Consider the following 25,847-nt stretch of genomic DNA (forward strand, 5'->3'; position numbering starts at 1 on the left):
ATTATTATATAATATAATTATTTAATTATTATACATAATATACATAAATTTCATGTTTAATTTTCTTTAATATCACAATTCAATGTTTTCACAAAATGTTTTAGCGGGGGCGTTGCCAGACCTTCTCAAGGTAGCCAGGGCTGGAATAGTAGGTCTGGCGCGTAATTTGAATATTCTTTCTATCAGAAACGAGTCATTTGCTGGTCTAATTTTATCTATTTTGTTATATAAAAACATTACAATATATATAAAAACATTACAATCCACATTTAAAATATGAAAAGAGCATCCATATCCATACCATACAATTTTCATGGATTCTAAATTTGATTTTAATTAAAACTGTTGAATAGTTTATTTTTTTCAAGAGCCCACAATAAAATGCGAATATGTACATGTAATTGATCTAATAGCATTTATTTGATTACGTTCTTAATACAACTTACACACTTAGTTAACATGCACTCATTTTTCCTTCGTTATTGGCTTGTCAGTTTATTCTTACAATACACGTCAGATTATTTATAAAACTAAATTGTAAACATCCGCATAGTAATTCGTTTTTAATACAATAAATAATAACCAAAAAAACACACTGAAGTTGCCTTTTTTGATTTTAAAAACACTTTGGAGATTGATTGATATTAGCAATTAAGGGCGTACAAATGACGGGGTAATTAGTGTGCAATCAAAAACGTTCTGCATTCGAATGTTTAAAATACAATTTTACATTTATAATTATAATCTGACGTCTAGCTATAACCTACGTGTGTATTTCGAGTTCAAATCTTACATTTCACTCTTTTGTATAAGTTCTGGCTAAAATCCTTGCAATAAGCCATTTCGGCAATTTGTTTATTAAACTAATTAGGTAACACGTAGTTATTGATTACAATTTCAATTTTTTCTATTTTCGTTTCAGTGGCTGCGCAATCGCAATAAGTTCCTTAATTGTTGCTAAAAAATGTTCCATTAGAAAAAGCTATAAAAATTACGTCGCTTTTACATATATATGTACGCATTAAAACTTCATTTATAGAGCTGCTTACGAAAAATTCAAATTGACGATTCAAATAAAACGTTGCGTGATATTTTGGTGTTGCTCATTTAAACCGCTGATATTTCTAATTTTCTTAAGATTATCAATAATATGAATGCTTGTATATATTGAATGAATATAATAAATTTAAAAGGAAATAAATGGCCTATTTGAGCTAAATACAATTTAAAATCAAACTAACATTCTGCTAAACAACTAAAGACAACTAAAACACAAGATATTACCACTTTCGGTCTTAAAAGAATACGTCCGGCGTTTCAAATAGATTCAGGCTCTTCTCCATCAGGGTGCCCGTGAGAATGTCCGCCGCTATGGGCTCCTCCAATGCCGGGGATCTCCATTCGGCGCCGTTCGTTCCGCCATCCCCGGCTTTCTCATATCATCGACTCTGCACCGAGCTGGCCGCCGACGAGTTCGATGAGAATGCCGACTGCAGGCTGGTCATCGAACCCTTGTAGTTGGCCGAGCTGAGCACCTCGTAGAAGACGTTTAACTGGGCACCCGATGGACTAAACCAGTGCATAAGATAGCTGTCGTTGTGATGCATCACGTGCGACCCCTGGACGCTCTCCTTGTGCCGGCAAATCAGCGTTGGCTCCTCACGGAAATAATTGACGCCCTCGACGAAGTCCTGCAGATCAAAGTACGAGACGGCGGAATCTGTGGGCGAAGGGCATTTAATTATATGTAAGCTGTCAAGCTAATCAAGTTAATTAATTAAAAGGTTCAAAGTACAAAAAGCTTTATAAAATAAGGTTCAACTTTTTCGTATTTTACTACATTATCAAAACACATATGAAAAGCAATCCCTATCAATAAACCGGAACCAAAATGCGCGCGTTATCAATTTAATAGAGCCCTAGCAACAGATACCTTGGAAATTTATATAAATAAATATATACACAAATTAACATACGTTTTAATACTTAATTGTAATAGTAAACTATTCAATTTAAGCCAAACGTTATTAATTTGTTTTTAAGTTGCCTGACAACAAATTTTCTTTTCTTTTCGAAAGGGTGTAAGAGTTTCCACTTTCCGCATTTTTCGCTTTTTATCGTGGCTTTGTGTTTTTATAAAAGTGCTAAGTAAACAAAAACAACTTCTAATGAGGCAACAACATCGTGATATTCGCACCTTTGAAACCAAAACCAGTTCTCAGAACAAAAGAAAAACAAAAAGCAACATGAAAACCTTTTGTAAGTGCATTATTAACTCACCATTCTTTTCCGGAAGCTCCTGGGTGACCCGGTAGAGCGTAAAGTGCAGATCGTTGCGCATCACATCGAAGTCCCAGGTGAGCACACTCTTGGGATCCTCGTTCCGGATGAGCAGCTCGTGCGCGAATCCGGCCTTGAGATCCACACTCTTGTACAGATTGCGATGATCGTGTTGCTGGTTGGCAGACAGGCGCTTGCCTGGAACCAAAGCCTGTGCCGCGGCAGTGGTGGGCAGCTCGGCGGTCACTTCGTCGTCGTGATCCTCCAGCGAATTCATCTTGTACAACGTCTTAGGCACCAGTCCGCCCTCGTGAATCATGGTCTTTGTGGAAAGAGGACAATACGTTAGAGCAGTTTCTGGTGGGCAGGCTCCGTGGCTGTTGGCTTGGACTGAGCACATGTATGACAGCCGCCGGGTGAACAGAGAGATTAAGTGACGTGGACATGGACGCTGGGGCACAATGGAGGAAATATTACAGCAGGAATGTCATGGCTAAGCTGCGCACATGGGCTTGACACAGTTTGCAACAGAACCGCACAGCGAACAAAGTGTGAGAAACAAAAACGAGGAAGTAAGACAAAGGCGGACGAGTACAGTACAATTTGTCGTTGTGGATGGTGACAAACGAAATCGAGAGCAGGAGCAAAAGAACAAGAGAGTAGGATGCTTACACAATCGCATTTGGTTAAATAACAATGGCTAAAGTATTTCTGACTGACTTGCTCCACATGCGAGACTAGCTGGTTCTCTGTCTGAGCAGCCCCAGCGAGCCGGAATCAAGGCCGAAACCAGAGGGATAGAGAGTTAACGCACATATACAATAATAACATAATATAGTAAGTACGTTGCTACAGATGCAGCAGTAATGGGCTCCCAACCGAAGACGCGCTACCGGAAGTCGTGGCTGCCGCCTTGCTTGCTTACCTTGCACGGTCCGCCCAGGAAGTCAGGCACAATCTCCTCGTCGAGATACTGGGCCAGGCCATCCTTCATGTGCGCACAGTCGGGGCCGTAGAACAGGAACTTGGATCGGGTGTGCTCATCTGCAGGATTTCAAAGCGTTGTTAACAGGCAATTCCATATGACGGCTTGTTCAGACTCACCAATAAAAGCACTAACGATTGTCCATGCAATGGGAAACACTCTGGGCGCTCGCACCACTAGGACACGGCCCATGGTCTCTGGGTAATTGCGCTCCACAGTCTCGATGATGTTGAGCAGGGCTTTGATGCCGGGACGCCAGAGGTGGCGCATAGAAAGACCCTCCAGATCGACAAGCAGTGACCAGTTGAGAACTGGCTTCTCCAGGCGTTCGGCGGATTCATTGATCTTCTGAATGCCTTCCTCGCAGATGTGCAAAGCCTATAGACAGACAGCATATTGTTTAAAATGTAATCTCAGCGATAAGTTCTCCGCCGGCTTGCTTACCAATCGCAGTAGTCCATCCATTCCCAGTGACTTTAGCAGGCCCTTGACGTCCATGTGTCCCAGGCGCAGAATGTAAACGGGTCGACCGTCCTTGTCCAAATGATGCCAGCCGCCCGGAAAGTGTTCCACTACCACGGCTGGCTTGGAGTACTCCGCCAACAGTGCGTCGATGCGATGTTCCCGACGCCAGCGAAGCGAGTCGCAGAGCATGGCGTAGGCCTGGCTAACGTGCCAGTCCCTGGCTGCTAAGAAACGCAGGATGGTCTGATAACTGGGCACACGCTCCAAGTCATCGACACCATCCAGCATTTTTCGCAGCTCCAGCAGCTTGGACTCCTGCATGGGCGACAGCTGGCCCAGGCTGCGTGCGATAAAGTCGCCGTCCAGCAAGATGCTATGCTGCTGATCCGAAGCCTGATCGAGGGTTGGCGATTTGGTTGCATCACTGGGCGATGTCCAACGCTCCACATGCGTGATGCCTTCCTCGCGCAGCTGCCCGATAAAGAACTCAATGATTTCTTTGCCCTTCAGCGTCGTCTGGGTGTACTGCTTCATGCCCATCTTTTCCATCGAGTGCTCGAAGCCGAAGAAGTTCTTAATGTCCAGCGTGGCCGACTGGTCAAAGCACGTCCATTCGGAGTTGTCCGGATGGGCGTAGTAGCGACACCGCTCGAAGATTTCGATGCGCGACGAGAAGCTCTCGTTGACCGCCTCGATGCTCAGCGTGCGGTTGGCCAGGTCCAGGAAGTTGTGCTGCAGGAAGTACACATGGTCCACGCCAATAAGCTTTTTGAAGATGTACGGCGCGTCGACCGCCAGCTTGCAGCGTCGGCTCGTGTTTCGCTTGGCCCCGTCCTCCAGGGACTCGTCCTTAATGACCTCACAGTCCAGGACGATGGGCATCTGCGGGCATGTGGGAAACCGCCGCTCATAGGCCTGCAGTAGCAACGAGGATAATAAGTTAGATGTATGTTGAATATGTATATTTAAGGACTCTCTTTGATAGCTAAGTATTTAGTGAATTCAAATTGCTAGCAACAGTTTTGGTAAGTGTATGTATTTATTTTCTATATTCCGGTTCCCTGCCAAGCGACCTTGAACGCTGGCCAATTTATAACTTGGCCCTGCAGCCATCTATGTACATGCACCCCATCCCGCCCCGTTTTGCTCATCCTCCGTCACAGATTGCAGCCAACGTCTCAGAAGCCTTTAACAATTTCGAAGGTCTATTTTTGGCCAATCGTGCCTGGGTTTTCGATGAAAAAGGTCAAATTATTAGGGCGGTTGCGAAATGTTGTTTCCTATATTTTATATAAATCTATAATATACATATTTCTATACTAAATAGATAATTATTTAATAGCAAAAAAGAAGCATCGCATATTTGCAAGTACAAAACTTTTTGATTAAAGTCAACAGCGCGTATGAGTGATGGATTTTTAACTCAATTCGCAGACGCACATTTATTTTGATTATTTATTTGGGTATGGCGTAAATACGCAAAAGCGCAATATTTAAGCAGGTGAGAGCAGTGCCTGAAAATGTTGTTTACTTGTGTTTTCTTCCATATATAATAAATGCAAATTCCGAAATTGCTAAATATATTTAGCAAAAAAAATTACATTTACTTATAAACAAAACTTAGAATAGCTCCATTCATGCATGCTAAATACCGCTGATCAACACGACTATATTATATAGGACCCAAATCAATGATCGGTCAAAAGTAGAAAATTATCGCTGTATCAAAAATTTGCGCAGTTGAAAAGCTTTTCATTTAGAATACAACCTAATCGCTGCAAAAATTGGTTGCTGATTGAACAAATCAATACAATTGAAATAATATACTCAAACGTGTTCTTTTGCATATAATATTTCGCTATTTTCATGAAATTGTTGGGTTTAAAAATGTAAAATTCTTAAGACAGTGGAAAAATACGTTCTTATTGCTCAAGATCTATTCTTATTCTTGTTGCGTTTGAACTCCATACCTTGTTTGCAAGCAATAAACAATGAAAATCAAAAATAGATTTTCCATATCGATAATTGTGCAATCCAAATCATAATTCTATCTAGTGGTTGCGAGTCCTTGTTACTAGTGCAAAGGTCATAAATCGCTGTGTGGATATTCATGATGATATTCATGTGGATATTCACACGTTGAATAATTCAGTGTGCGGTGGGAGCCATCCAACACGTGGCGACTCCTCACCTCACATGGACATGTCTTACAATATCCATATTTTTCCCAGACCCAGCTAGCAAACTGTGTAGTTGGCACTGGTGTCCTTAATTATTCAGATAGGCTTTCTTAATTGTCCTGGCGGGCGGTAATGGTCTAAAATGCTGGAACTTTGCCTGCATCTTTGGGGACATGCGAGTGGACAGGTGTCCTATCGTGCGGCTCATAAATGTTGCTTAAATTTAAATTACCCCTGTCGGTGACGTACGTAGAATAAATGTTTGACCTTTGACATTTGAGACTTTTGAGTTTCTGTCACGAAAAGCGCTTTCTTACTTCTGTCTACAAGGGAAAACATACATAAACACTCAAAGTATCGAATAACCATAATAGGCTTTTCATTTTAGGTGATTTGTGTTTGGACTACACTTTTAGTCTAATATATGACTGTATAGTTATTTTAAGTACAAAAAACGGCACTTGAAGTGATTTCTGTTGCTTAAATAAACTTTTGAAGTAAAAAACAGTTCGTTTTCTTATCAGTCAGTGAAAAGGCAAAAAATAAAATGATTTGCAAAGGAAACAGAGGTAGGAGGGAGGAAAAGCTTCAATAAAAAAGACAACCATTTTTTATCTTATAAATTTATAACCCCAATTTCGATAATTTACGATAAATGTTAATACATTCAAAAAGGCGCATTATGTAAATTAACAGCATTAAAAAAAGAACAAATTTCTATGGCATAAATGAGACTAAAACGCAAAGCTGGACGCAAACAATCAGTAGATTAATAAAAATAAATGAAAAATTCACAAACAAGTCGTTTCAACCAAACCGCCCCCTCCCACCGACAAACTATTTACACACGCACACACACGCACACGTACATGCAGTGTGTATTATTCAATTGGATAAAGAATCTATCTCTATCTCGCTCTTCGAGCGCAACTGCGAAAGAGAGAGCATGTTGGGCGGGGGGAGGAATTGCTGTCCAAGGTTAATTTTATTTATCTGCAGCTTGGATTTGAATAAATGAAGCAACTGTGTCCGAGCGGAAACAACGATACACAACGACCCTTTGCGAGTCGCAGTGAATTAGTGGCTATGCCATCGCATAATGCACAATTTAAACTTAAATTGATGGGTATGTGTAAACAGGCAGTGGGACACGCCTATAAGGCCGCCCACTCCACACGACGAAATGGAGAGGGGAAAATGCAATGTACACACCTTCATCACCAGCTCAAAAGGATATTTGTAGACGCGAACGGGTGACTGGAATTTTTGCACCATCTTGCTGCCTTTCAATCGTCCGTTCCGTGTTTTTTATTTCAAATTTTCGTTGCACTGATTGTGGAGTTCGCACTGTTTAAAAAATCAATTTTCACTCTGCGCTTTTCCGTTGCAGTATAATGAGCGCGCGGGGGCGGGGAAGGTGACCAAACTTGGGCACTGGAATACCGAGCTGGGTTTGTTTTTTTGCTCGTGACAGTTCACGCCACTGCTATTTATTTCACTGAGTTGTGTCTGGTATCCGTTGGCTCCTAGCGTAGGAGTTCTAGAGAACCGCCTGGCCGTGGAAAACAGAGAAAGCCTTTCTCCGAGTTTGATTAACAGACGCCAATGGTGTGACCGCTTTTCGCTAGGTGGCATTCGCCCTGGAAAAATATCCGATGAATACCGAAGCTGGTTTACTGTATCTAGGGATTACAATGCACTTGAAATATGCCGTTCACACAGGGCCGCTTGAGAGAGCTGATGCGAAGCGTACACACCGAGTGTATTATATGCAAAAACTTGACAAATTTAAATCAAACAAGCCCCATAAAAACGAAAATGAATTGAGGATGAAAGCTAAAGAACAGTGGAATAATTTTGAATACCTATGCATGCGACATCTCTCGGTAAGTCAATGAAATTTGAATCTTTTTTAAAGCGACACCTGTCGTAATTTGTATGCATTATCAGTTGCGTTACTGCAGTTGTATGGGACTTAAATTGTATCTTTGTTAAATTTATTAGATATAAACAATAAATAATATCGCGAAAATACCGTTAAGCGATAGGTGACCGTCATAGGAGTGGCAACACTGGCTGCACTGCCTCTGCGGAGCGGATAAAACAAATCAAAAATCAATAGCCGGGGGATCGAGTACCCACTGCAGGATGAGCATCGACGACGTCATCTATGTGATCTGCCTGCTGGGCTGCATCGGAGCCGGCAGCTATGTGAAGAAGATCGCGGACGAGGGCCAGCGCAAGCTGGTGTCCACTGGGCTAGGCGTTCTTGTGGTTGTCATTGTCTCGGGGCTCCACAGTCTGCACTGCTTTGTTTCCCTGGCACTGGGCACGGCCGCCGTGCTTCTCGTGCACCCGAGGTTAGTTGGTGATCCTGAACCTGTGGAAAATTACCAATAACCACACTGCTCCCTCTTCCAGCAAGGGTCACCTGGTCACGTTTGCGGTCATGTTTGGCTACCTGGTGTTCTTCCGCATTTTCGACTTCTACTTCGGCATTCCCGGCCACACGAACATGATACAAATGATACTAACACTAAAGGTGGGTTGCATAACCATTCATTGCCATTACTTAGCTCGTAATCCTTGCATCGGCAGGTTTCGGGCATTGCCTTCGAGAAGACTGCCGCCTGGAAGCGACTGCAAGCGCACGACGAGCAAAAGAAGAACGACCAGCGGGATGTGCACCAGGAGAGTCCAATCGAGATCACCGACTACGATGTGGAATTGCAGAGCCTGAGTGCCGCTGAGATCCTGCACTACAGCTTCAACTACATCGGAGTTCTTACAGGTGAAGATTGGACCAGATTCAACCTAGTTTCCTATCCACAAGCACTAAAAATGTAGTCACAATACAACCAGATACCAAAGTCCAATTCAATTGCTGATTGTAAAACATTACACACACATGCTTATAATCGATTTCAACCGCATCAATATAATCATCAGTATCAAGTAGATAATAATTTGTAAATCTGCATTTAAAACGAAACCACTCATGTCCATTGATTGCAGGTCCCTATTATCGGTATCGCACATACAGGGACTACTTTGAGATGCCTTTCAAGACCTACGCTCCAACTGTTGAAGCCACCCTGGAGAAGCTGAAGTACGCCGTCTTCTACTGCGCATTATACCTGGCAACCAACTACATGTGGCCACTGGATGTGAGTGCTTGAGCACACCGCAAAACATTACTAAATTGAATACATTTCAGTATGCGTTGAGTGATGAGTTCTTCAACGATCGCTCCTTTGTGTACCGTTTGCTGTACGTGTGGCCCACGTTCTTCACATTCCGCGCTCGCATCTACACCGGACTCACCCTCAGCGAATGTGTCTGCACAATGGCCGGCTTCGGAGCCTATCCGGATGAATCCGATCCCAACAATGGCGAGGGCCCTCGGAAACGCTATCAGCACCTAAAGCGCGACGCCGATAAGCACACCTACAACTTTACAACGATCGTGAACACCAGGGTTCTGGAGGTGGAAAGATGCTGGACCTTCCGCGAGGGCATGAAGCACTGGAATGTGTGCGTCCAGTATTGGTTGGCTGTCAATGTGTACAAACTCTTCCCCAGCAAAAAGTACAGGTGCGTTTGAATACAAGTATGTTCTATGAAACTAAATAGTTCGATTACTCCACATCGAAGTTCAAATGTTAACTTGTTTCATAGAATCGTAGTTTTTGTTGTTTTACTGCTTGTATTACTCTCGTATTACTCTTGTCGTTGTTGTTCTTTCCCTTTGCTACTGATCGCAGGGTTGGCAGGTATTCCTAGTAGTTACCTAAACTATAAGCTTGACTTATGTTGCCCCTACTAATTAGCATTTGTGATCTTCCTAGGACTGGCGCCACTTTGCTGTGCTCTGCCTACTGGCACGGATTCCGGCCGGGACACTACTTCTGCATCATGGGCGCTCCCTTCTACGTCTCCCTGGAGGACATGTGGGATAAGCTGGTGCGCAAGAGTGCCACCGGCACCAGCCGCAGGGTAATCGATGTCATCTTCTGGATCTTTAAGTGGTTCGCCTTCAGCTACTTGGGCGAGGCCTTCCTGCTCTCCTCCTTTGGCAACATCTGGCGGTTCTATAGCTCTGTCTATCATATTGGCTACATCAGTTGGGCGGCCATGACTGCGTTAGGCTTTTACCTCACCAGCCAGAGAAAAGCGGCCGAACGTAGAAAGAAGCGCGCGGCAGAGAAAGCAGCTGGTGGCGACGGAATCGCCGCCGCAATAGAGAAGGAGAAGGCGCAGTAGAGTGTCCAGTTTGTTGCTACCAAATGGGTAGTTTCCATTCAAAACACAACTTCCTTTAAGTTTTCCAATAGATATTCTATTAGGGGGAAACCGAAAATTTCTTCCTTGAAATTGTATATTATGATGATCAAACGAATTTCTTCTTAGAGATGTTCTTCTCTACATAAGTCACCATTTTAATTATGTACAAAGTGGTCTTGTTACGCCTTCTACCCGCTTCCATCCGCACTTCTTCTGGGGAAGGTGATGATATTGATATGGATAAAATCTAAAATTAGATGCTAAAAAGTTACTAAAGAAATTTTATTATAGATATACATATATTTTAACCAAAGCCTGTGAAATTGGAGTCAAAAGTTATAGAAATATAAAATCCCAATATGATCATTCAATTGAAAACTATAATATAAAAGGAAATACACTAAATATCCCTTTTTGTACGTTTACTTTTTTTATTCGTGGCAACGGAGCTTGCAATGTGTACAGAGAAATTCGAGATTTACACAAAATAATTTTTGCAAAATAGAATACTTGAAATTCGAGTGAAAATTTAAATTTAACAATGTGTGTTGTGTACAAAATATTGGTGCGTTGAAATCCTCTGGAGATTTAAAAACTCAATTAGGGTAAAATGTTTTTTAAATGCCTATTACGATTGAAACTAACTATTTCCATAAAAACTAATTGATATTTTTAAATCTTAAGGGGACCAGACCAATATTTAAATCATTTAGGGAGCCTTTTGTTTATGTTTGTTTGTATGGTTAATATTCGATACCAGCTCGAATTTGATCTAAATTCAATGCGTTTCGATTTCAGTTGTGTTGTCTTGAGCTAACAAATCAGTGTCCTCAGATGTGTGGGTAGCATGGCAAGAGGTTTCCTGTTGCTGATGCGAATATAGATGCGGATGCTGATGCTGTGGTTTGAATCGGGTGGATATCACGCCGAGGATGGTTCATCGGTGACCAGGGACAGGCGGCGTTTAACATCCTGCGTTGTATTGTAGGCGCCGCAATGGACGCACTTTAGTCCGATGAAATGGAATTTGGTTTTTGAAGTCTGTAATGAATTGGATAAGGTTATAAGAGCTTTTCATGAATGTTAGTATTATGTATATCTAGTCGTACCTTGTGACAATCGTTGCAGAATATGTGCACTCGCTGATTCTCGTACTTCAGTGGCACCGGCATGCGCTCCGCCTGGTCGTCCAAGTATACCCACAGCGCCGTCATATCGATCAGCGAGGTCTGGCAGGTGGGACAGGTGTAGTGGCCGGAGGCCAGCAGCTGGTCGAAGCACATCTTGTGCAGCAGGTGTCCGCAGTCGGGAATGTGGCAGGGTATGCGCGAAGTGTGGATGTCGCCCAGGCACACGGGGCAGTGCGATCGCGAGATGTTCTCCACGCACTACGGGAAAATAGACACGTTGTCAATTAGCAAGGATTTAGCAATCAGCCATGCCAGTCTCTGGCCCAATTCGCTGTCAATTAATGAAGTCATTGCTTCAGCACATTTGACATTCATATCCACTCAACTGGATCCCAGATTGCAGATCGCAGATCATATATCGCTACATATAGCAATTAGGCAACCGGTTTTGGTAATGAATTGACAAAAAAAAAAAAAAGTTAATGTGTTTCTTTGATTTGCTTTCGAATCGCGGAGGTCAGCATTCCCACTTACAGGCCAAATCTTAATCAAGCCCAATGAAGTGCCAAATGTAGTACCAACTCACCCGGTGGCCATCGATCTTCAGCTGAATAGGTAGGCACATGTTGCACACCTCGCAGTGGAAGAAGTTCTCCGCACCGCCAATGCGACAAATCCCACATCCATGACAATGGTACTGCTGCTTGTCCGCATCATCGAAGAGGTTGCAGATCAGGCAGGTGTACTGTAAGTACATCAAAATGATATTACTAGTAGGGTTTTGCTGTGATTTTTGGACACCTGGATGGATATCTTACCTTACCAAATCTCACGCCGCAATTGAGGCACTGCTCCCGCACCGTTTGCCGCGTATTGCACTCGGAGCATATTAGTTCGGTGAGCGTTTTGCGATCGAAGTGATGCGTCTCGTTCTCGTCGTGGCAAAATCGGCACTTGTAGAACTTGTTGCAGCAGGGGGTCTGAGAAAGATATAGTTGCGTGATCAGTATCAGATCAAATTAGTGCTGAAAAGAAATCGCTGCTCGAAAAAATTCCACTTTAAATGGAGCTGAGATTGCTCCCCGCCACACCTGCCGATGGACTACACCCCTCAGTCAAGGACTACGAAAAACCTATTATCGAGCGGCAATTAGCACGACTCCTAACTCCCCAAATGGAGTTGCTAATTTAAGAAATCTGCCTGGAAACCGACTAAAAAACAAATCTACTAGTGACGTCTACATGCCAAAGGCAATAACTTAGCATTATCATAAACAAGGCACTTGAAACTGAATCGAATTTTGTACGAATTTCGAGTCAAATCAGCGGGTGAATCCCAATCCGATTGTAAAGATGCCAAAGGTACTCGTGTCGTTTAATTAGGTGGCTGCTAATTAGTTCACCTGTCGATGCACAGCTCGAACTACATGATATAGTTCTATCAGTTTTGTCTTGGGGATAAAGTTTGAAAATAAGTTAATTTATGCCCTTAATTATCTTGTGTATCCTCGAGTTCGGCTTAGTTACAGCCAACACCCAGCCATTTGTATCTGCCTCCAGCCTCGCGCACACATCTATCTCCACTATCTTTGAGAATTATTTATAACTTAACAACAGTTTTTTCGTATACAAGTATTTATTTCAACTCTGCTGCTGCTGCGATGATAACACTCGAAGTACAGAACCGAACCGGAGAAGAGTCTTCGAATCCGGTTTCTTTGTCATTCCCCCCGGCTTTCATTGCTGTGCTTCACTAACGATCGTATTTTAATGATCGTTTGCATCTGCAATTGGCTAACTCCAGACATCTCAAATTTATTTAGCCAAGACGAAACAAAGCTTCTAACACAAATTGATACAAGATTCGCGGGAACAGGCGATATCCATGGGGCATTGCTCCACTTGGGGGATTGCACATACTGCTCTCAGCTTATGTCCACATTCATGTATACATTTATTTCACGCACTGTCGGGCGAAAATAAATATTTGACTATAAAATAACCCAGCTGATTCAACACTCAATGGGCACCTCATTAGTGCACAAAACCCTCGCTTATCCGAATTTCTCGCGGTGCACAGACGAAAGCAAAAACCTCTACATTCGAATTTTATTAAAATGTGGGACAGATTGAAGCGTGTGTACGGATTTACGTGACATTTTTTGGAAAGTATTGTAAGGCCATAGCGCATAATACAGAATTTTTGGGGAATTAATAATTCATATCGCGAATTGGCTGCTTTTCAACAACAAATAAGCGCTCACTACTGTTGGAATTATAAGTATTTAAATATTTACATTTAACTTTCTTTTTCTTTATTTAATAATCCAGGTCATTCACAAACAAATCTATCTAATCAAGTGCAGCTGCAGTCTTCTCTGCATGAGATACTTTATACATGAAATGGTTACCACTTTCCCCAGCACTGAGTTACTTTTCCCACCTTCGAACTTCTGTACTTATCACCTTACGATAATTATGTCTGCTGGCTCTACTAATTGTTAAGGTAAAGAACCTGAATATAGCCGTGCTACGATTGCTTTATATGCACACACAACATTTTTAGATGCCCCATAATTTGTTATCCAAACGCGAGCGATCAAGACAAACGCATTGTTTGCCCAGATGAATGGCGAATGGAGGTGTTAACTGGCCAGTGGCCACTCGCCTCCTGCTCAGTTCCTGCTCAGCGGAGCATGCTGACCAGTTAGTTTTTTGGATGCCGGACATCGTCAAGCTGTCCACACAAGCCAAACACTTGCCGTGCAAATAGCGATGCCCTCCAATTGAATTCAAAATCTAGTCAGCAGACAGACACAAAAGAATCTTCGCCAAAGGTGTCTGTTTAGAGTTTAGCCACTTTATTTGTTTAGGAACGAATAAATAAAGGTTAAATGCGCCCATTTTCAGGAAGGTAGCTGTGTTGGATAGACACACACACACACATAGATAGATAGATGGATAAATAGGCATACAAATGCCATTTAGAGGCGCCATCATAATCTTCTTGAAAATTTTCCAAATGGGTGAAATGTTTAATGGCTTTATCACTTTGAATTTATTTCAATGTATTTTTAGGATTCATTTTATAAAAGTGAAATGACTGATCCGCTTTCTAATCATGACATAGGGGTTCCAATTGCATAATTCTTTATCTGATGACCCAGGAATTGAACTATACCCGTATAAAATAAAAAAAGAACTTTCAAAATTGAAGTTTGTTCTTATATCACATAAGTTGACTGGTTTCACATTTGAGGTTTGAATAAACTAATCTCACTACAAGTAAGACTGCTAGATACATGGATCCGTCTAGTCTTTCTACGAACATCTATCTACTAATCTTAAGAATGGTTATAGATACTACGATACACTAAAAAAGGATTAAAATTTGTATTGATATACATATCAAAGAAGTTCAAGTGTATAACTTTTATAACTTTTCTGGGGCTTTTCCTTTTATGTAATGCTTGGAAAAGCATCCATAGATAATATGAATGGAGTTGGACTGCCTGTTGCACTTACCACGAACATGGCCCGCCGCTTGTAGTGAGCGCATCCGAAGCGCAATGACTCCGGAGTTGTTGGCTGCGCACCGCAGATGTTGCTGCTGCACTTGTTGCTGTTGCAGCTGCCGTCGCTGCTGCTGCTGCTGCTGTTGCACGATGGCTGTGCATGCTGCTGAGCCTCCGCGGCGGGGTTACGTGAGCATGCTGCAAAGCGATGGAGCTGGTCCTCCTCCATGGGCTCCGCCATGCCATCGCAATTGAGACTCGGCGTCGATTTGCATCTTCGCAGCTTGGCGTGCGCTGGATGATACTTGCCCGTCATCGTTGTGGGCGTCACAATCAGCTGGTGTTGCTGGTGGAGATGGGGATTGGGATGGGGATGGGGATGGGTATGTGGCTGCTGCGCTATCTGAGCAAGTGGAAGCGAAGCGGGCAGAGCAGCCTCCGCTGAGGTCGTCGTGGCTGACGATGAATTTAAATTGACTTGATTGGGCTCCTTTGTATTGGTAACTATTTGTACATCGATGCCGCCGCTGCCCATGTATCTGTTGTGGTTTTCATTTAGCGATATTCGGCGCGTTCGCTGGCGGTTCTTCATTTTGCTGCAGGAGCTAACTCTATGTATATATAGAGTTATGTATGTACGTCTATAAAAGTGATTTTCCACTATGCCTCGCAGCTGCAGTAGTCGTGGTTAATTGCTGGCCCTTTCAATTGCCGCCGCGAAGCATTTAAATTACTGGCCGATGCTGTTGTCGTTGTGCCACATGTAGACTTTGTATCCGCACTCAAAAAACCGACTGTCCGGTTTCCCTTTTCACGCGATCGCAACTAACTTTCGTTTGTCCAGCTCATCCTTGGGTATTAATGGGCTCGCACAGGTGACACACTCGGCTGAAGCGATTGAAAAGTGTGGGAAAGTGGTAAGTATTCCATTAGCAGGCCATTTCTCACACTCCGATCGATCAGATTAGAGTCTAAGCCGGGTTAACCCCCCACACCCCCACACAATTTTTGACACACAAATGAAACTACCGAGGCGGCGTATTTGCATTTCAATGTTTCCCAGTCCCCGACTGCGAAAGGCCATCTAAACTAGATAACGACTATCTTGATTTTCACTCCGTTTTCTTAGCCGTCGCGCACTGTACACAACGTACAATGGGGAACAAGAAGTAGTAACTTTATGTAAGAAATTATCAAATAAAAGATCACCTATGATGACTTTCTTCCATTTCTGTATAGTTTTGGATCAGATATGGAAACCTATTAAACCCATATCATTATAAAATGACAATTAACCTGTTAAGAACCCAAATATGTGCATATGAACTACTATCTTGGCCGCTGCTGTTTTTGGATGGGACCTTGTGCCATGTGAGCGGCAGCATATAAATCGCTTGCTTAGCCTGCAGGTCGCCAAAAACGTTCACAGCTCCACGGATTGGGAATCGCAGTGCCTTGGCACACGGTGCGGATGATGAATTAAAATGCGGGCAGGGAGCAGCCAGCCACACACTTGTTAACACAATCGGCGTGCGACTTTCGCTCATCGGTTGGCTGTTGCTGCAAGTCGGTGTTGCACGTAGCAGGTGCACATATTGATGCTGCCAAAGGAGGCATTACCAGCTATATATAAATGTATATATGTACATACTTTTATATATACTTTTATTTGCACAGCGCGGCAAGCTGCAAATTCGTTGCCGAATCTTGTTTGCTCAGATTGTTATTCGCATTTTCTGCGCCGGGGAGCAGGGACCGACAATAAATATTGAAAGTGTGCTAAAATTACAAACGCAAGGCGATTAAGCCAGCCTCGCCGGAAAACCAGTCGGCGAAAAGAACGCAAGTTTGAACTCGATTCAATTCGGTATTCATGTTTACGCACGCACGCACTCACGCACACAGGCACACACTTGCACGCGTCGATCGGGCGGATAAATGCATTAAGTAATGTCACGATCTGGCTAATTGGTTTCTAAAAGTTTCCAATCCACATTCAAACCGCCTTCAAATCGCAGTTTGGGCGTATGTATATATATATACATGTACATATATATGCACATTCATTCATTTACCCAAATCTATATGGTCAAATTTATGTAGAATTTTTAAAATCAATTTCTCGTTTAACGTGTTTCTCGTTTTTGTTTTGTTTCGGCGCTTTTTAAGTTCCCTCTTCTTGACTTTCATCAAGCGCTCATTGTGATATCCACTGAAACTCCGACTTTAATTATGATTTAGCCATTTGTTAATTATACTACACATATGTATGCGTACTTGAAAGTGAAACAACACACACCAGCCGAACGAAGGAGATCGCAGCTCGAAATCGTCAATTGAATTAAAGAGCTACGACAATCTAAATCCGCGTTCCACTCGCGCACCCGGATTCCGCAGACTCGTCCGGCGCGAGTTTCGACTTCCAACTGGCAACGGAAGTTAGCCACTTGTTGCTCCGAGCCACTCTGTCGGAGCTTTTATCCGCTCCGGAGCTTAAAGCTCTCCAGCGGAGCGGTTACAACAAGATTCAGATGCGAAGTCGGGGGATTTATGCACTCGGGTTCATAATTATGGTAATCCTTGTGGACATGTGTCCTTGTTTTCATAATCAGTACACCTATAAGCATTAAAGTGGTAACTTTAAGCAAAAACTTTCTAATTTGCATAGAAATATTCTGATTCTATATATTGACAGGATACACATCTTTCAGGCCAAAAATATGGTTAGCATTTTGCTTATCGCAGATATAGAATACATCAGTTTGATTAAACAGCATTATACTCGATCCGCGATGATCATTAACACCCTCCAATTTATGGCAGCAAGCCTCTGGTTATAAATCATAATCGCCATAGTTTAAATCAGTGACCAGTTATTATAGGTGCATTATACTTTTAACCTATTGATCTTTAAAATCATGTTAATCCATTATTATAGGATCAAAAATGCAGTAGAAAGCCTTAGGTAAAAGTCGTTGTGGTTTTTGTATACTGATAATAATATGGTCATAAATCAAACAGCTAATTGCATTGTGCAATTTATACAGGTATATTTGTGAAGTAATACCGCCTGCGGTTGTTGCTAAAAGATTCAGAGACGAAACTTAAGGATTAATAGCGCTATATATTCTGTTTATATAGGTGTGAGTCTCTGGGCAGCGTGCAGGTATGTCTGGTCTTAAATCAAATCACAGCTAAATGCATGGGCAACGTTATAGCTAATTGCATTGTCAAAGTCATAGCATTCCGTCCTGTCTATGGCGCAATCTCGCCTAGACCTTCTCGATCTGAACGAATCTCTCGCGCTGATACTGGTCACTGTAGCCGGCGATGAACTTGAGCCGGCCCTCGTACTTCAGATTCATAATGGTCTTCACCATCGGCGGGTGGTCGTTGCCCAGTTCCAGCCAGAGCTTGCCACCGGGACGCAGGTGCCGACAAGCCAAGTCGAAAACCAGTCGAGCCACCCTCAATCCATCGGACCCACCGTCCAGGGCATTAAGGTTCTCATACCTGGGGATATAAGATAGTTAGTGCACTGCATCCATCTGGTATAACATCACTTACACCACGACTTCGGGATGCAGAAACTGAAACTCCTCAGTTTTCACATACGGAGGATTGGAGATGATCAAATCGTACTTCTTGTCCTTCAGCGCCTCCGGCAGGTACTTGTCCTCCTCCATGGTGTGGTTGTGTACCTCAAATCGATTCAGCAGCCCCAGCATTTTGGCATTCTCCGCAGCCAGAACGGTTGCCGCCTTGCTACGCTCAATGGCAGTGGCCACCACCTGCGGCAGACTGTGTAGCATGGACAAGGACATGGCGCCCGAGCCGCAGCCCACCTCCAAAAGATCGACGTGCTTTGCGTTCTTGTGATCATCGATCACCAGGCGCATAAACTCCTCCGTTTCGGGGCGTGGAATGAAGACCGACGGCGATGTCTTCAGCGTAATGTCCATGAAGTCCCACTCGCCAATGATGTGCTGCAACGGCATGCGGGCACAACGGGCCTCCAGGAAGCGCTCGAAATCCGCCAGCTGGCCGGGATTTAGCTGCAGCTGGTCAAATGAGTCAGGAACCGAACTCTACGGAACGTAAACATGGTTAGTGATGTTGATAGCCAGCTTTTCTCACAGATACTTACAAACTTCTGCTTCAGGACATGCGACACGATGCATTTCACGTTGAACTTCCTGTCCTCGACGCCGGCGGCCTTGAGCTTTTCCTCCCACTGTCCAATTTCCAGGGCCTTGGTCACGGGAATGTGGGTGCCAGCTGGGGCATTTGTGCCATAGTTGACCTGCTTAAGCAGCCGCGAGGTCGGGCCCATTGACCGTGTCAGTTGTCTGAGCATTATTTCACTTATTATCTAATTGCTATTGATTAACAACAAAATTTTGACGACCCACTGCCTGCAGTTCGTTCCAGCGTGACCGTTTCTCGACCGTTACAATAAACCAGTGGTCGATATTTGAAAAGTGTTCACGCTTCAAGTGTTACCGTAGAGCGGAATAGTGTGACTTAATTTTCGAGTTCTTGGCGGAAAATTTAAACATGCAACATAATTAGGTTGTTCCAATTAAATGGAAAAGCAATATCAAGTGTTCACGCACTGATTGCAGTCGGCCCTTTTTGTTTATTGTTGCGGAAATAGGTCTATTAAGCATAACAATATGAAAAGGGGGAGTTATAATGGTGAATTATAATAATATATGTATGTATGTACATGAATAAAATAACTGTAAGAGAAAGTAGCAAAGCTCGTTAAGCTTTTTAATACTTTTTTTAAGAATATTCCTGACTAGCTTGGTCTAGTTTAATGTAAGTCCCTAGTCTGAAACGTAGGAAAATAGCTAAACTACTACTGGTCCATCAATAATCAATGCAAATTAGAACTGGTTTGAAGCATATGAGCTCTGACGTCTATATAATATGTAAATTTTATAAGAAACCAAGAGCATTACATAATCAGATAGATAGTTAATATATTCTGAGATATTCTGGATACAAAAATAATGACTTCTTAGCAAAAGAACTTCCAACTAAATGGGTTTACATAGTTAAGGTAACTCTTTTCTTTAGAACTCAAGTTGGCACGAAAACAAGAGGTTTGTTTGCCCAGCAATTGCTTTTATATGATTAGTCCATCCAACAAGACATTTCCCTGATATCTATTTAACAACCTTGTAAATAGAGAATGGCGCTTGTTCAAATATGGGATTGGTCTAGAGTATTTCTGCAAAAGATCCATTGCTTGACCAAGAAGTGAAAATTCAATCGCTTGGCCGTACTAATAATTTTTGTATTTTACAACATATTAAAATATTCATATCATTACATGTTCTATATATTGTATATATTCACATTACGATTGCACAATTATTTCAAAAACGAAAAATAAATCAACGGACACAATAGGTAACAAATTTTTACAAGTCTCCTTTAAGTACTGAAATCAATGGAATTTCCGTGCACTAACTACAGTTTGGGGAATCATAAAGTTCATCAACGGTATACGAAAGATTTACAAATAATCGAAACGACTACTATCCGTCCATCAGTCTATGCGTCCATGCAGATCCCCTACATCTTAAAGGTGTCCGTGCAAGGGATCGCGGCTGTCCCGCAGGTAGACGGGACTGGTGAACGACTTGCCCTCCACATGCGAGGCGAGATTCTCGCCGGCGTAGGTGACGAAGGGCGAGATCTCGCAGACTTCGCCATGCACAATGCCACCGGCGCCTTCGATATACTTCTTGTGCAGGCGATGGAGGTCCGAGCGGGCAGTACTGGGGCAATCCTTGCCAGCTGCATCGGAGTTCTTTAGCGCGCTGAACTCTTCGTCGCGTGGCACTTCCATGGCCACGAACTTCTGGGCGAACTCGAAGACGTCAAAGACAAACTTCTCTATCTTGATGCCGTTCGGCTTGTCGGGCGTTAGACGCTTGCCGGCGTTGTCCACGAAGGGAATCTTCTTCTTGGCCACGTGCAGCTTCAGCTCCTGCTCGTATGTGCTGCCAATCTTCTGCAGGAAGTTCGAGCTGAAGAAGTGATTGCAAATGTTGCCAGCACTGAAGGTCAGCCTGCCGTCTGAATTGCGCATCTCGGCTGTTTTGGCCGAGATTTCGCTGTACTCCACCACCTGGTATTTGCCATCGACAATGGCCACCACGCCCACAGCCTCGTTGGGAGCTGCCTTCTCCACCACCTTAGCGGCGCAGTCGGCCTTCTCCTGCACGCAGTAGCCGATAAAAACGGGATCGGCCACCTTGATCAGGATGTTGTCCACGCTATGGGCATGCAGATATAAGACACCACGCTTCTGCATATCGTCCAGAATCCCCTGGCGCTTCATAGCCCGATAGATTCCTCCGTTGCCGTCCGGCGCACGCGCCACCCGATGCTTTTCGTCCAGAATGATGCGTCCATCGTATTCAAAGCACGGCAGTGATCCCTGCTCGAACAACAGTACGTTCTCCGCCTTCAGGCCAAAGAAGTTATTGGCCACAAAGTAGTCGTATGTGGGTTGCACCGTGTGCTCCGACGTCATGATGTACCAAGTGATGTGTCCACGTTTTCCATTCGCCTCTTGGGCGAGCTCCTCCAGCTTCAGGATTCGCTCGGCCTGAATGCGGAACAGGGTCTTTCGAGACTGCAGTCCCACATCGTACATTCCCTTGGGATGATCGAAGCCAAGTCGTGTGCCTGCAAAGAGAAAGGACAACATTACGAAGGTTTCCACCAATACAGTTCCCCAATATAATAATTATTGCAGTATGTATATAGATAACAATTCCTGAATGTATTAATCACTTGTTAACGACAAGAACTGCTGCATTTTTTATATCTCACCCGGCTGACCTTAAAAACAAGTTTATTTTCGACCATCGTTTCGCTCTTTAGGTTGTCTTTTGTCTGCGCCTTTTTTAACATATATGTATATAAGATACAAGCTGGCTTGTTTAAGGTCAGTTCCACTACCGGTTTCAAAATGATCTGACTACATTTAATCTACGGCTTATCGGTACAGCAAACGGAACCTCCACTCCTGACCAGAAATTCTCAGAAATCAGAAACCGTTATCTAGGTTCACTACTTATGACTCTTCTCGAATTTGAACGTGCAAGAAATAATGCTATGAGCAATCGGTGTTCAACTCCGTTTCTTGGTTTCTCAAAAGACAATTACGTGATTGGACTCCAGCGTTTGCCCAAGAAACTGGTAAGGAAATGTCAAATGCCGCCCACATTTCAATGTTTCGATTCGAAAGAGCACTGGCCCCGCCTGAAATCAAAATGAGAAAGGCAAGTCTGGGGCTGTAAGAATGCCTTCCACATTGCTGCTGGCCTGGCGTGTTTCTTAGTTTTATACGCTTTTTGTCTTGCAAACGGAATTACAATTGCAATTATTACAATGCAGCTGCATGAGTGGGCAGCTGATTGGGATTGCGTGTATTTGTGAGCACTTTTATATCGAGTTAATTAGCTTTTATAAAGCACACACACTCTGCGAATGCTCAAGTTTCTGTTTTAGTTCGGCTTACACTATGTTTTTTGCTCGCAAAGGCGCAATTTTTTTTTTTGATGGGTAGCCGATTGGGGCATGATAAAAATATCTCAACTTGTACGGTATCTAAGGAAGTATCTTTCAGAGATACAAGCAAATGTGAACTCTGAAACGAACGAACTATGAGTGCAATGGAAAATTTCTTTACTTGTAGCCTTTGATTTGTATATATTTTGATTTTTAAACTGACTACCATATCGTGCTCGCGCATTGGAAACGTTAAAAACCATTATGGTAAGTCTCAAAACGAAAATCGTTCATTTTCGAATAACCTAATCGTTTTTGCTATCAATGATTGACGACTTAAAATCCATTGCTATCTGAAGTTTATATAAACGCCATACAACACTACCAACTGGACCCACAAAGGTCTGTCCCACTTCCAGTGCGTCAAATTGCTCCATAATCACACTATTGACTTAAATATGCTACCAACTAAACACAGGTGTACTATTTCCCTAGCTATTATTCTGTTTTTTCTGTTAAATTAGAGAAACTCCAGCTCACCTTGTCCGCCTGCCATAAGCAGCACAGCGACATGTCCGTTGCTGATCTGGAGGAGACCCTCGTCTCGGTAGGCGTCCAATTTCTCCAGCGGCGCCCTGGCAATGGAGATTAGCTTGCCCTCGGGCAGCGGCTGCAGGCGATCGTCCAGCTTGATGCCATTCTCGTTCATTGAGACCGTGGCGCGGTCGAAATACAGCTTGATCTCGTCCAGATTCAGCTCCTCGATGTCCCGCACCAGGTCGATGCGTTCGTCATTCGTTAGTTCCGGCCAGAACTTGAGCAGGTGCTCCTGGCCCACCTGGGCGAGTCGCGAGTGCAGCGACAGGTAGTCCGTCATTGTTGGCGAAGTTTTGGCTGCGTTTGGTGATTTTGATGTGGCACCGCCAGCTGCAAGAATCCAGAGACAAGATATTTGACTAACAAATTATAAACAATAGAGACAAAATATTATTACGCGGTATCCTACTTAATACGTTATATTCTTCACCATAATTTTGGAACATTTTAAATGCGAACACACAGTTAAAAACAAGGTTTTATCTTTAGAGATCACATTGGAATCATATATTAATTGCTGCTATCTGTTTGTTAATTCAGCTAATGGAACGGGCTCTCCCGAAGGTGTGTATTTACGTTTCTCTCCGCTGGCTGACTGATTATTTGGCGAATGCGGTAAAAAGACAGTGGTCGGGTTGTCCGGGCTTTGTTGCGTTCCGCTATACGTGGTAACCAAAGCGCAACTGAGCGCCAAGCGATCGCCCTCAGTGGTTTTTCTTGCTCAAAGTGGAGCCGTCAGACAACCACCATCGCCTTCGCCTCCATCTGGTTGTGTCTCTGTGGGAACGCCTGAATATCTGAATGGCAGTAGCTCGTGTGCAGGTTATATTGGTATCTGGTATTTGGGCGCGAATGTGTGCGAACGTGTGTCTCTTAACGTATTTGCAGCCGCGTTTTAACATGGCCACGCCAGTTGTTTTGGCCATACCCTGTAAAAACCTGAAGGGCGGGATCGCGATCATGGCGGAAAATGTGCCCAATCAATCACAGTCTCTTTTTGGTATTAGATACTACATTGTTTAATTATAATCTGTTTCAGAAAGCGAAAGAGAAACATATTCCTTATAGGTGAAACGTAAAAGTTATAATTATAATTTAACAGCTTTGCTTCGTATTTCTACATATGTAGATATAAATATTTGTATGTATGTACATCTGTTAAGTGATCTTAATGAGCTCAACCTTGTTTTTATTAAAATTGAATAAGAGGAATGCGGGAATTCCCAACGACTTAAGACTTAAGAACATGTAACTTGTGAGTGAGGGTATCAATTAGTCGTGTCTGCGGTCGGCTCTCTTGATTACACGGCTGATACGGCTACTGGGACTGCAGCAATTTCAATCGGATTTTCGCTGCTTGGCCAATTCGCCAAGCAGCAGCGTGTTGCAAATGCAAAGCGAAATATCAGAAACCGAAATCGAATTCGAAACCAAATGGCCCTGAACACGGGCTTTAGTTTTAGTGAAAGTAAGAGGTGCCACAGTCCAAGAAACGCCAGCCACAAGGAAACTCCTAAGGGCGACACATATTTATATATAGTTCATACAGTTCAGTTCCTGATAAACGGGTTACAAACTAGTTGAGTGGGTTATCGGGATTTGTTGGAAAGGTTATGGCATTAAGGCGAGCCAAGAACTGACAAAAACATGGCAAAACTAAGTCGGTGCTCAGCCGGTTTATTCGGTTTTAATACCCATTAACTTAAGCGCAATGGTTTATATTAAATATTATGGAATGGAAAAGTAAGCGCAATAATAAGGTATCAACAAGAATAACAGTAATTGAAAAATATCACCATTATATGCATCTTTATAAGATAAGATAAGATGTCATATAAATAAAAATGTATAAATGTATAACAAATCAATATATATCTATATCGATTTAAGGAAAACGGGGTAAAAAATACATTTAAGGAGTGATAAGAGGGTATTTTACATTCGCTACACTGACCATTATTGTTGTTTTTGCCACGAAGCAAAACACTTGTCTGCATGTATGAGTGCGCATAAAAAAAAAGATAAAGCTGCAGCAACAAAAACACTCCCCGCACACACACACACACACACAAGTACCCAAAAACGGAACAAAACAGCGATAGCAAGTAAGTTGTTTACATACACCCACTGCTGTGTGTGTGTGTGTGATTGTGGGCTTTCCGCTTTTTTCTTATCGCAGCTCTGGGCTCCAACTATTGCGCTACCATTATCAGTTTGCTTTTTCGAGTGGGTTTTTACCAACTAACCATTGCGGTGGCGCCTCACATGAGTCTGCTGGTGATGCGAACTGAAGTTGCTGCGACCCATTTTGTCTGGGAACACCCTGTATTACTTTTGGCTCCACTTCACTCCGTGCGAATTGTTTATGCAGTGACTGTGCCTCGTCCGTCGAGGATTCTATGGCATCGTGCTAGTCCTGACGAGGTTTAATTCACACTGCGTGCGGCTGTTGATTACATGGGCAAACGGAAAATGCACAATCCGAATGAAACAGTCTCCCAAGAACTGGGCGGAGAATCGATATCGATTACAAGCGAATCCAGCTGGCCGCCAGTGTGACCGTTGAGGGGTGGGCGTACTACGCTGGGCCATCGAAAAAATACCAAGTGCATAATTCGAAAAATATTAAAAATTAAATACAAAAACATACAAAGAATTATTATTAAAACTTTATTTTTCGAAATTTTTGAATTTTTAAATCTATTTTATAATGTCAGACTTTATTTTACCATTTTTCGTTAAAATTACTATAGTTAAAAATTTGTTAATCTGGCATTAATTGACGTTAATTAAACATTCTGAATGAATGTTTGTTCGGTAAAATGGCTTAATCTTTATATATACGCGTATAATGAATGTACATTTCTTAAGAAAA

At 42.9% G+C, this 25,847-nt stretch overlaps 5 protein-coding genes across 12 annotated transcripts; 1 reads left to right on the forward strand and 4 right to left on the reverse strand.

Moving 5' to 3' along the window:
• Positions 1–51: 51 nt before the first annotated feature.
• Positions 52–7,517, reverse strand: retm (real-time). 3 transcript variants are annotated; one of them, NM_135184.4, is made up of 6 exons: positions 7,123–7,517; positions 3,710–4,645; positions 3,385–3,643; positions 3,206–3,324; positions 2,281–2,602; positions 394–1,720 (listed from the first exon to the last, which is right to left on the reverse strand). In NM_135184.4, exons 1-6 carry the CDS (start codon positions 7,183–7,185, stop codon positions 1,440–1,442), a joined length of 1,980 nt encoding a protein of 659 aa, NP_609028.2. In that variant the 5' UTR covers positions 7,186–7,517; the 3' UTR covers positions 394–1,439. The 3 variants fall into 2 exon arrangements, with proteins under 3 accessions (NP_001285672.1, NP_609028.2, NP_001260132.1); NM_001298743.1 differs by having other exon boundaries at positions 52–1,720.
• Positions 7,518–7,639: 122 nt separating this feature from the next.
• frj (farjavit) lies at positions 7,640–10,596 on the forward strand. Of its 2 annotated transcripts, NM_205915.3 has the most exons (7): positions 7,640–7,796; positions 7,953–8,270; positions 8,332–8,452; positions 8,509–8,701; positions 8,926–9,077; positions 9,128–9,504; positions 9,759–10,596. In NM_205915.3, exons 2-7 carry the CDS (start codon positions 8,059–8,061, stop codon positions 10,171–10,173), a joined length of 1,470 nt encoding a protein of 489 aa, NP_995637.1. In that variant the 5' UTR covers positions 7,640–7,796; positions 7,953–8,058; the 3' UTR covers positions 10,174–10,596. The 2 variants fall into 2 exon arrangements, with proteins under 2 accessions (NP_995637.1, NP_609029.1); NM_135185.4 differs by lacking the exon at positions 7,640–7,796 and having other exon boundaries at positions 7,855–8,270.
• Positions 10,597–10,602: 6 nt separating this feature from the next.
• Positions 10,603–17,257, reverse strand: Rchy1 (Ring finger and CHY zinc finger domain containing 1). Of its 2 annotated transcripts, none has more exons than NM_135186.2 (6): positions 17,117–17,257; positions 14,850–15,727; positions 12,143–12,304; positions 11,911–12,069; positions 11,304–11,582; positions 10,603–11,235 (listed from the first exon to the last, which is right to left on the reverse strand). In NM_135186.2, exons 2-6 carry the CDS (start codon positions 15,429–15,431, stop codon positions 11,116–11,118), a joined length of 1,302 nt encoding a protein of 433 aa, NP_609030.1. In that variant the 5' UTR covers positions 15,432–15,727; positions 17,117–17,257; the 3' UTR covers positions 10,603–11,115. The 2 variants fall into 2 exon arrangements, with proteins under 2 accessions (NP_609030.1, NP_001260133.1); NM_001273204.2 differs by having other exon boundaries at positions 10,906–11,235; positions 17,139–17,257.
• Positions 17,258–17,804: 547 nt separating this feature from the next.
• Positions 17,805–19,286, reverse strand: HemK1 (HemK methyltransferase 1). 2 transcript variants are annotated; one of them, NM_135187.4, is made up of 3 exons: positions 18,987–19,286; positions 18,407–18,927; positions 17,805–18,352 (listed from the first exon to the last, which is right to left on the reverse strand). In NM_135187.4, exons 1-3 carry the CDS (start codon positions 19,194–19,196, stop codon positions 18,112–18,114), a joined length of 972 nt encoding a protein of 323 aa, NP_609031.2. In that variant the 5' UTR covers positions 19,197–19,286; the 3' UTR covers positions 17,805–18,111. The 2 variants fall into 2 exon arrangements, with proteins under 2 accessions (NP_609031.2, NP_001260134.1); NM_001273205.2 differs by having other exon boundaries at positions 17,953–18,352.
• An 839-nt stretch (positions 19,287–20,125) lies between these two features.
• mmy (mummy) lies at positions 20,126–25,492 on the reverse strand. Of its 3 annotated transcripts, none has more exons than NM_001298744.1 (3): positions 25,238–25,492; positions 22,916–23,302; positions 20,126–21,547 (listed from the first exon to the last, which is right to left on the reverse strand). In NM_001298744.1, exons 2-3 carry the CDS (start codon positions 23,250–23,252, stop codon positions 20,433–20,435), a joined length of 1,452 nt encoding a protein of 483 aa, NP_001285673.1. In that variant the 5' UTR covers positions 23,253–23,302; positions 25,238–25,492; the 3' UTR covers positions 20,126–20,432. The 3 variants fall into 3 exon arrangements, with proteins under 3 accessions (NP_001285673.1, NP_723183.1, NP_609032.1); NM_164690.2 differs by lacking the exon at positions 25,238–25,492 and adding an exon at positions 23,549–23,660; NM_135188.3 differs by having other exon boundaries at positions 20,179–21,547; positions 25,219–25,492.
• Positions 25,493–25,847: the final 355 nt, after the last annotated feature.

The sequence above is a fragment of the Drosophila melanogaster genome, chromosome 2L (genome assembly GCF_000001215.4).
Source record: "Drosophila melanogaster chromosome 2L".
Classification (NCBI taxonomy): domain Eukaryota; kingdom Metazoa; phylum Arthropoda; class Insecta; order Diptera; family Drosophilidae; genus Drosophila; species Drosophila melanogaster.

What these genes read in the sequence shown, in the direction of transcription:
- frj (NM_205915.3), top strand. Translation starts at nt 8,059, where the DNA reads ATGAGCATCGACGACGTCATCTATGTGATCTGCCTGCTGGGCTGCATC. An exon ending in CTACATCGGAGTTCTTACAG is followed by an intron (nt 8,702 to 8,925) that starts GTGAAGATTGGA and finishes CATTGATTGCAG; the next exon opens with GTCCCTATTATCGGTATCGC. An exon ending in TTCCCCAGCAAAAAGTACAG is followed by an intron (nt 9,505 to 9,758) that starts GTGCGTTTGAAT and finishes TGATCTTCCTAG; the next exon opens with GACTGGCGCCACTTTGCTGT.
- Rchy1 (NM_135186.2), bottom strand. Translation starts at nt 15,431, where the DNA reads ATGAAGAACCGCCAGCGAACGCGCCGAATATCGCTAAATGAAAACCAC. An exon ending in GCGGCGTGAGATTTGGTAAG is followed by an intron (nt 12,070 to 12,142) that starts GTAAGATATCCA and finishes ATGTACTTACAG; the next exon opens with TACACCTGCCTGATCTGCAA. An exon ending in TCTGCAACGATTGTCACAAG is followed by an intron (nt 11,236 to 11,303) that starts GTACGACTAGAT and finishes AATTCATTACAG; the next exon opens with ACTTCAAAAACCAAATTCCA.
- mmy (NM_135188.3), bottom strand. Translation starts at nt 25,279, where the DNA reads ATGGGTCGCAGCAACTTCAGTTCGCATCACCAGCAGACTCATGTGAGG. An exon ending in TGTGAGGCGCCACCGCAATG is followed by an intron (nt 23,303 to 25,218) that starts GTTAGTTGGTAA and finishes GGATTCTTGCAG; the next exon opens with CTGGCGGTGCCACATCAAAA. An exon ending in GCTTATGGCAGGCGGACAAG is followed by an intron (nt 21,548 to 22,915) that starts GTGAGCTGGAGT and finishes TTCTCTTTGCAG; the next exon opens with GCACACGACTTGGCTTCGAT.
- HemK1 (NM_135187.4), bottom strand. Translation starts at nt 19,196, where the DNA reads ATGCTCAGACAACTGACACGGTCAATGGGCCCGACCTCGCGGCTGCTT. An exon ending in ATGTCCTGAAGCAGAAGTTT is followed by an intron (nt 18,928 to 18,986) that starts GTAAGTATCTGT and finishes TACGTTCCGTAG; the next exon opens with AGTTCGGTTCCTGACTCATT. An exon ending in CTGCATCCCGAAGTCGTGGT is followed by an intron (nt 18,353 to 18,406) that starts GTAAGTGATGTT and finishes TTATATCCCCAG; the next exon opens with GTATGAGAACCTTAATGCCC.
- retm (NM_001298743.1), bottom strand. Translation starts at nt 7,185, where the DNA reads ATGGTGCAAAAATTCCAGTCACCCGTTCGCGTCTACAAATATCCTTTT. An exon ending in CTTTTGAGCTGGTGATGAAG is followed by an intron (nt 4,646 to 7,122) that starts GTGTGTACATTG and finishes TTGCTACTGCAG; the next exon opens with GCCTATGAGCGGCGGTTTCC. An exon ending in TGGATGGACTACTGCGATTG is followed by an intron (nt 3,644 to 3,709) that starts GTAAGCAAGCCG and finishes GTCTGTCTATAG; the next exon opens with GCTTTGCACATCTGCGAGGA.